This window comes from Phlebotomus argentipes, unplaced genomic scaffold (genome assembly GCF_947086385.1).
Source record: "Phlebotomus argentipes unplaced genomic scaffold, Phlebotomus argentipes genome assembly scaffold_4, whole genome shotgun sequence".
NCBI lineage: Eukaryota > Metazoa > Arthropoda > Insecta > Diptera > Psychodidae > Phlebotomus > Phlebotomus argentipes.
The window spans coordinates 10517164-10526885 of NW_026776174.1; the positions used below are offsets into that span (position 1 = coordinate 10517164).

The following is a 9722-nucleotide window of genomic DNA, read 5'->3' on the forward strand; positions in this document are numbered from 1 at the left end:
GGTTCATCTCATTTGAGATTATGTGCAGTGCGGTGGTCTCATCAAAAATGGAAAGCATCCCCAAAATGAATGGCTCTCAGTCGGGTGGAAAATTTCATTTCGTCACCTTTTGCTCCTTTGATCCGACAAGTGTAATTGCAGAAGTAATTTCTTAATTCAGCTCTGCCTCTTTGCCTGATTCTTTCACGCAAAAGTCACGTTCTTCTCATTTTCTTTATAGGATGTTAGTAATGAGGCAAGTAACTACTGACACGACCTAGAAGTTTATCTGACAAATAATTAGACGGTTATTGCCGAAAGAACCTCCTTCGACACTTAGTGAGCACAATAAGGTGATGATTCGGCTGTGATTCTAATGTGCGTGCAGAAGATATGGAAATTCCTTGACGATTTTGTGGATTTGTAATTTATGATCCCACCGTGCTTTGGTAAGAGAAAGCGTAGATTTTGGGAGTCTCTTGCACTTGACGAGGTGGATTATTTGCGAGGATCCGTGGATTGTTAACACGATGTTAGCGAATTAGTGAAATGCCAAATAAAGCCAAATGTCATTAAATTTATAATCTAAACAGTGTGCGGGAAGGACAGGGATGTTGTGCGAGCGAACTTGGGCGGATTTCGTGAGTCGCACACCCAGATTTAGACGCGACCACCCTCACCCTTTGAGGCACTCAACCGCATAACAGCGTCGTCAGTAGAACGCCTTTCCGGGTGTCAAACATCGTAAATTTAATTGAAAGCGTATTCCTTGTCTTTGGCTTCTGTTGCTGATGGTGGCGCAAATGGTGGAAGAAGCATGTTTACATGAGACCACTGTCGCCCCCTCGCCTCATTTATCCGGCTGAGTGGGTGTTCTGTTCTGTCCCATGCTCAGCAACTCCCGTGCCGAGACGACATCGCAGCCAATGCTATATTCAATTAACCATTTTGTGTCATGATATAGAAATTTATTTATCCCGCCCAACCCTCAGTAATCTGCACGGAGTTCACTCTCGGTGAATCAACGGATGTGTAATTAATTCACTTGTGCGATTCTGTTGACTCAACCATCAAAATTCACAAATCCCTCCGAAGACTCCAAAACCCGTACGGAATCAACCCTCCAGCATACTTTTTCTGGTCAGTTGAGCGCGCCAAAGTGTCAATCAATCTTTCCGAATTGACGACCCAAATTCATCCCTTGAACATCGTCTATCTGCTTCCGCTTCTTCTAACCCTCGAACTGGCCATAAACATAAATTATTGCATAAAGCAATAATGATAAATTATAATTCAGATCGGCGGAAGATAAGGCTATTAAAGGATTATAGTTGCATCGTAATGTGGTACTTTTTATGATGCTTTTAGCCATCTAATTTCCTCATAATCGTCTATAATTTCTCCCACACGCCATTCACTTTTCGGGGGCAATCACAGAGACTTTTGCATGCTACGATTACAAATACCTTACTTTATTGTCATATAAATAATGTTGTAGTACAGATTGAGAGCTTATGATTACATGGGAATAAATCTTATTTTTTTCCAAGGGCTTTCGCTGATCCCAAAACGCCGATAACACCTTGAGCCGCTGGGAGGACTTTCTCAACCGAACGGTGGACGTTTTTGCCGACTTTTTCCTGCAAATTTAATTACTCAGTAATTCTCAATAATTCTCAAATTCTCTCGCGAATACTCACAATCTTCTTGCCCAGCTTTTTCAGAAATCCTCCTTCGGCTCCAGCGCTGAAGACAGCCAGAACGACGAGCACCAAGATGAAATACTTTGTGAAATTCATAGCGATTATTCGACTAGCGTGGCACTTTGAGAGCACTGAGATCTGTTCACAACTGCTGATTTCTTCTGAATGACTGTCTCTGGTGGAGCCGCGTGTTATATACGCTGCAGATTGACCTGAGAGCGATAGATTGACGCTGGGAATGTCTTGGAAGGGAATCCCCGTCGCTGAAGATGGTTTTACTTGTCTCGCATCTTTATCTCGCGATTGTTTTGTATTTTTTGCATTTGATTTAGCAAGAATGTGTGCGATAATTAAGAGAATGTTTGCATTTTTTATGTACACACATATAAAATTTGCTGATAGCAGAAAGAGTGTTGATAACGTAGCAAGGTTTCTCTCGATAGTTTATTTTTACACACTGGAGAATGTTATTACAATGGGATTCATCGATATATTTAGGGATTCTCATTTTGAACGTGTCTGCGATGTAATCTCTTTAATATCTCAATGTGATATTGAATTATGGGCGTCTGTTGGAGGTGACAGTAATACAGGGATAATAGAGTGTTTAGGATGTGCGCGAAAATATCAATTTGGTATTCAGGAATGCATCTCGGTGGAGTGTCTCTTTGGAGAACTGTCCATTTATAAATTTATAGTCGCATCTCTTGTTGTGCTTCAGCACAAAGCCAAACAATTTTTCAGGATTTATTCTCCCCGCGCTATTTTCCACATTTATCCCCAGAGAGAATCTGACACATGAAAACAGATCTGCGAGTTTTTATCGATTTCCCCTGATTGAAAGTACCCGACAATGCAAGCCGAGTCTGATTAATAGTCATGCAGTGTACCTATTTTCGTACTGTATTAATATTGAGTGTGCTCAGTCAGTGGAAAAAAAGGAGTGAAGAGAAGTGAATAGGGATCCCCCTTTAACTGTATCTCGCATAATTTCATATGTGCAAGGGGAAAAACATATTTCGTGATAAATTGATTTCATCTTCTGGGACTTCTTGCGAATAAAAAAGCGACGGTTTCACTCAAATGCAAACGTGTATCGCGGTTTGCGCTTTGCCTACATGTGGGGTATTTGTCGTGGTGTGAATCACCTAAGAATATGTCTGGGAATCACCGTGCTTGCGTTGATTTTGTTGGAATTTCTCTTTTATTCCGCGTCTCTCTATTAACGGAACTCTCCGAGTTCATTTTGCAAACTAAAAAAACCACACTTGATACTTGAACTCCCAAGAAATTCCTGCCTTTCCTTTTGAGTGTGCGTGTTTTTTTTTCTCCCCCCTCGCCATCAATGCATCTTGTTATTGACAATTTGTAACACTTGCCAGTGAGCAATATATCACGGAAGATGTCTTCTGGTAAATTCACACGGTACTTAAGGCGAACATATATTGAGAATTCCAATTTCTGATCGAATGTGGACCCCAATTTTACATGATTTCTCCATTTGTCCTACGCAGCGAGTTGATCAACGCACACTTCTCGAATCTGGCGATGCCAGGGGATGAGGATTTGCGGCTGGAAGATGGAGGGCGAGTGATTGTGTGTGACATACACGACGGAGGGTGCCGGAATTTCCGCTTCGTGGAAAGAAATCGAGCAACTAGGCCAGAATTCCCCTTGAATATTTAAAACGATGAGCCCAAATGGAAGATTCATGTGTGTTTTAGCGCTCACATGAGCTCACAGCTCCCGACGGAGGGTAGTATTTTTATATCGAAACCCCAACTGCAGCTCTGGCTGATGCGTGGGAGGGTTATAATTAAAAATCTGTCAGAGAACAAATCAAATTTAATTATGAAATGTCACAGATCTGCAACAGTCAGATTGTAAACAGTAAATAAGGGTTGATTTCCATCTCTGATTTCAGTATTGTGTTTCCTGGCTTTATGGATATGTTTAATTACATGAACAAATATGAATAATAATTTATTTTAATTTATTCATCTTTGAAGCACTCCTGCGCTGTCTCGCTGAGTCTATTTGACATTCTAATTTCATTCCAATTCAGCTGAAACTTCTCGTCAACCGCCAAACATTTAATTGCACAACACTTGTGTATGAATGCTCAAAGTACACTCCAATCTGGCTTCAATCTTGTTTTGTGGCAAATTGACCCAAATATCAAATGCTATTCTTCGCCATCAAGACGACCAGCAAGAGTTCAGGAGTCTTCCGAAAGCTTCCATTCTAAATATATTTAAAATATGTCATCACCCTCGCGTCTGGTTTTGTCGGTGGATGTTTTCGAATTGTGTGGAAGTGATTTAAAATGCCAATTCACACAGATTTCGCATTTCACAGCAAGAAAAGTTTCTCTCCGAAGATTTATTTTGCTTGTTGCGAATCGATTATCATAAATCTCGTGCAAGAAACACATAATTTCATTTCTCCACACCTCCCAGGGAGTGTTCAGGGCTGAAGGGATGGCTTGAACTAGCATTTCTGTGCGTGGTGTGCGTAGTTTAGGGGGTGGAGGGCGTCACGGAGCAGTACAAAGGCGAGCAGAGAGAGAGAGAGAAGACGTATTTGGCGCCAAGAATGCTGCAGACACGTGTCTAGTTGGGTGGAAGTGGGTGAATGTATAGTTTGCATATAAAACTCACATGATCGCAGAAGAATTACGCGCTTGGACGACTTTGGGATTAATTTCGAGTGCCGTGGTTTGATATTTATTTTCGGGATTTACAATTCTCCGTGCTTCTAATTTATGACATATCTACGAGGATGAACTCATGCCCTATATCCTGCCGCCAGGATGCTAGATGAGAAGTGCGAGCGTCTCTGCAGATAAATAATCTCTCGAAAATTTGCTTTGAGTACACACCGAAACAGTGGAGTGGCCTCGAGTTCAATATTTAAATAGTTGTTCGGGGAAAATGTATGGATTTGGGTGAATATGGCGCTGAGATGGGAGTGAAAAGTGGCTTTAATTTCCGTAATGGATACTTTCTCAATTTGTACACACAAGTGCCTCATATGTTCCTGATGACCACGAGTAAATTCTCCATGTTATGGAGTCTCATCAAATACATAAGATCAACCGGAGAGTAAACACTCGAGGGTAAATTGCAATCTATACAGTCAACATGAGACCATGTAATATATGTTTTAATATTTTGAAAAGCATGAAGATAATGAGAATTTTCGAGAGGGTGGAAAACTTTTAGATATACTTCTTCTCGTCCACAGGGTGAAATACTTCTGCCAGACAATAGCCAATGTCGGGTGGATTAAATAAACTGATTCTCCGGACAAGTGTAACAATTTACAGATTTAATGGCAACAGAGGTTCAACTTGAAGAGAACATCCTGTGCAAATATGTTTGAGGAAATCCAAAACGTGTAAGCACAAGGCAAACTGTTTGATTTCCAAGCACACGTCGGAGTTATAACCTCTAATCAAAATTGCGTGCGACTCTCCACAATGGAGTAAATGTAATTTAATACAATAATTGTTTATTCGAAAATTCGTGAGTTTGAGATTCATCGACTTGAAGGACTCTTGAGTGGAAAAGTGCAACAATATGAAGTTCTGGAACTGTAATTAATCTCGTGGAGAGTTCATTTCCTCTTCAATCGTATCCATATTTCCGGCTGAAGTTGCTATTTGCACAGTACTCAAGCTGGAGTGGTGAAAAGTGCGCAGAAGATGAGGACAAAGATGAGAAGATGAATTGTGAAATTAACTCTTGAATTTTCTATAGAATCCCCGCATATTTCACAGTGTGGGTTTTTTTTGGGATTTCTCTCGGGGGTTTCGAAAGATTCTTTTCTTTTCTCAGCGAACACACAAAAAAATTCTCCCCTCAAATTAGTATTTGGTATAGAATGTGACGGAGATTCGGAGGAGCGACGCACAATGGGCGCATGGCAGGAAGAGAAAAAGCTCAACATAATAGTTTTGAGATAAATTAAAAACACGGAACGGTTTCTCAATACTCGAGGGAATGTCCATAGAATTGTCAACAATGACAAAATACCACACATCTAATACATATGTGACAGTGGAAAGAGGTGTGCGTACAACCACGAGGGATGTGCAAGGATATTTGATATTCTCTGTGCCGCATGGCGTGGGATTGATATCAAAGGATCACTCCGCCGCAGCAGTTCAACTGCGCCCGATGAAATGCACATACGAAATGGGTCACTTGCAGATTGAAAGGACGATATGCGGTTTCATAGCTCAATCCAACACTGTGTGTTAATGTGAAAGGCCAGAGAAGATTCTGGGTACAATTGAAAATGATGCGCTTTCACATTAGGCTTTGTCAAGGCGGTGATTTTAAGGTCAGAAGTGGTGTAAAGTCCAGTAGAAGTATTTGAAAGTGGAAGTGTTTGAATATATTTATTATGATGCGTTCAAAGGTTACCTTTCTTAAAGAAATTAACTCAATATTAAAGAAAAAATTGTTCTTCAGATTTTTCTAGGTTTTGTGATTAATTTAAGACAGACTTTGCCATTAAATAACCACAAAAATAATCCTTTTTGTGCTTAAGCTGATATAATTTACAATTTACTAATATAATATTAAGTGAAATCTGATGTAGTTCACAAGCATTCAGTATTAAAAAGTCCTAATTTCTTTAAGATTGATTATAACCTCTAAAAATATTGTTCCATAATACAAAAATTGTATATTTCAAGAATTATTTAATTGAATTTCTACTCTAAAATTGCAAATCTCATTTTTGATTTCGATTAATTATCTTTCAAAAATTCTTTTTGATATATCAAGTTAATTTCTAGGTTATGTTCCGAAAAACATTCACAACAGTGATTGAAACTTCAAATATTTCTAAAAAAAAAAAAAATTTGGCAGTTGAAAAAATCTATAAAGTTTCGAAAAGCGGAGATGAAAATTAGGAAAACTAATGTTTTAAGCACTGCAGAAGTTCGGGAAGTGTCTGTGAATCTGCACAGATATTGTGGAAGTGTAAGGAAGTGATGATCACTATTTAGCCGTAATAACTCCCCCTTGAGCTAAGTTATTGAGATGTAATGCAAATAGTCGCTATGCATGATTTACATTTGTTGTGGCAAAACTGTTCTACAGAATTCTCTTGTTTTCCAAGCGCACTCTCGAAATGCAAAGTCATCCTTCGGGCGAGTGGAAATGCATTTAAATACCAAATTATCTCCATTTGGAGGATAGAGAGTGTATTTTCCATGGCATAGAAAAAGTGGACAGCATAATTTTGCGATATTGGCAAAAAAAAGTGGTGAAAGAAGGATGAATACAATAACCATTATTTTGAGTCGCTCTCCTCGAAAAAATATGGGAAAGTAAGTGATATTAAATTGTGCGCCGGAGAGGGAAGGTTGGCCCAGGGTTTGGGGAGTCGGAGATGTTCTATTTTGCACGCTCAGTGGACACATCATCGTCGTGTGGTGAAAGTAATCCAGAGTGAGGGGGTGGAGACGATAAATCTATGAGGAGATTGTACATTTCACGACGAGCCGGGGTATTTATATGGGAAAGTTGGCATTTCGGGTGTGGGGGATGATGAAGAAGATGAAGTGGATTGGAAAAGAAAGGGATGGAAGAAGAGAACACAGGAAAGTGGCAAGAAATCAGAGGAAAAATTCCTGGCATTTGTCGATGGAATGTCAAATATTGCGAGGTCGAGTGACTTTCCTATTGTTGTCAGCGTACTTGATGAAATATATCCTCCTCTGGGGCAATCATGGCTTGTATGACTCTCTCAGTTGGTGTATGAATAAATCTTTCACGGCGCCTATTCCGCCCCGTCGCGAAGGAATCTCTCCGTATGAAATTGCAATTTGAAAAATTCTCCCGGGCGCCCAAAATGAAATTGTCCCCTCTCACGATCCCGAGGGTGGGTCTGGGAATAACAATGCGACGTGTGACGTGTGTGAGGTGATTCGGCGGAAGAAAAATTGCATCACGACAGCCACCAACAAGTTGACTGAAAGTGGATTTTATGGCGACAGCGGAGAGTCATCGCTCCCAGAGCTTGAAAATCCCATTTGCACCCGGTGTGACTCGTCAGCAGAGTGTTGATGACACAATCACGCGTGAAAAATGATGCGAGCGATGTGTGATTTAAACACCCTTGCCCCAGACCATTCCCTCGCAATATGCTTATAAGGAGATTCACGCATCCGCTACACTCAGGCGAATCGCGGAAGGAATTGCGCGTCTTCAACAGGAAAAAGACTTTGAAAATGGCCTAATTATCACTAGGAAGTCTAGACGATACGGATCGGATGAGAAAGGTAAAGGGAAGGTTATATTCCTCCAATCTGTACACCATTTCGTGACATATTTTTTAGATTGTTTAGACACTAAATCTCAAATTTTGATGAATGTCTTAAGTTTCTATCCGATATTTCCATAAAAAATTAACCAAAAATACTTCTTAAGCATAAGAATTGATGTGCTAGAATTCGAATTATTCACTAAATCGGTCCTTAATTCGTTACATAACCTATAAAACGATTATTGTGATTGTTTCTAGGGTAAAAATCAAGTGAAATTCAGAGAATTGGGATGATTTGCCAAGAAAAGAACCACTCATGAAAGGAATATTCCTAAGCTAAGAAGGAAGGCTCAGATAAGGCTCACATTTACGTATGTGCACGCATTTTGCCTGAGTGTTGCCAAGGGTGGGTTGTAATGGGAACGCAACAGTACTCAGTTCGGTGTAAAATTTCAACAATGACGCATCCTCTTTCACTTCATTGTCGCGCTGGCGTCGCGATGTTCTCCCGCCGCGTGACTGCAAATTGAAATTGCACCCTTCGATGGATCAGGGTGGCGACACATTGATAAGGAGTCGCTGTGTCCCGGTGAGAGTGTTGACATTTGAGATTTCCAGAGAGATTCGCGAATTTTATAAATGATCCTTCTTCCCTCCTTTCAATGGCACTTTCTTCTGCGAAATGCTAAAGAAAATATATACCCTCCATTTCTGCGTATTTGACTTCGTCGATTCATATCTCTCAATCATGCGTCATTTTTCATTTGGCGGGATGTTTTTCTGACACAACATCTCTCACGCCGTGTAATTTCAATAAATCATGCAATTAATTTTTCTCTTTGAAGACATCGCTTCTCACATCCTTGTCACGGATTTGTAATATAAAGTAATGCAGAAGGACATGCTATTAATTGCAAATTGACGACATTTAAGTGGCTAGAAATGCCTCTGAAGGTGTGCGTTTTATGAGGGGGGTTTTAAATTCAGGCACCATTTTTCTCGCACAGCCAAGTCAGGCCCAAATGGGCAATGCTCAGTGGGCGGAGAGGCAAATAAAAATGGTATAAAAAAGAAGTGAAGGAGGAAATAATGAAAATCATTTGACGAGATTGATGTTTCCACTCCTGTGGATAATGTGATTACGCTTTTCTTTGTAATTCTTTTACTCCGCGCGGAAAACTCCTCAGCTCAACGAGGTTTAATGAGTGGAAAATTGTAATTAAACATTTTGCTGTTTTTTAACTTCTACCCAGATGGAAAAATTGTCAAATGCAATGAGTCAACGAAATACGCTCCAGAGTGCTTTATTGAATTAGTGGGTTCAGAAGCGCTCGAGAGGCTGGAGTGGATTAACGTTGAATTTCAATTAAAAAGTCGCGGTTGCAAAATACAAAATTGAAAATTCCACTCCACGTTCTTTTCTCTTTTTCACTGTGGAAAAAAAACACATCTCCAATTTCCAATTTTTGTTGTTCGCCCTGCAGTCTGAACCCGATGACTTTTGAGGGTCCACGCATTCCCAATTCATTATTCATGGACAATAGTTCGTTATAAAGTCGTGCGCTTTTTTCCGGGGGAGTCGCCAATGGAGATGAATCTGTGGATGGTGCAGGAAAACGTAATGGTGACCAATCGAATGATGACAATGGGACCATTATCGTCATTATTTTGTGAGATTCCCAAATCAATTCCACGAGGGTTGCTCACCCAATTCTCAAGTTAATTGAACTCTCGGCCAGTTACAGCGATGAACACGTG

At 40.2% G+C, this 9722-nt stretch overlaps 1 protein-coding gene across 1 annotated transcript; it reads right to left on the bottom strand.

Moving 5' to 3' along the window:
- Positions 1 to 1430: 1430 nt before the first annotated feature.
- On the bottom strand, positions 1431 to 1832 carry LOC132257733 (cecropin-A1-like). Its single transcript, XM_059754757.1, has 2 exons — positions 1680 to 1832; positions 1431 to 1619 (listed from the first exon to the last, which is right to left on the bottom strand). The coding sequence occupies exons 1-2, from the start codon at positions 1776 to 1778 to the stop codon at positions 1515 to 1517; spliced, it is 204 nt and encodes a 67-aa protein (XP_059610740.1). The 5' UTR covers positions 1779 to 1832; the 3' UTR covers positions 1431 to 1514.
- Between the last annotated feature and the right edge of the window lie 7890 nt (positions 1833 to 9722).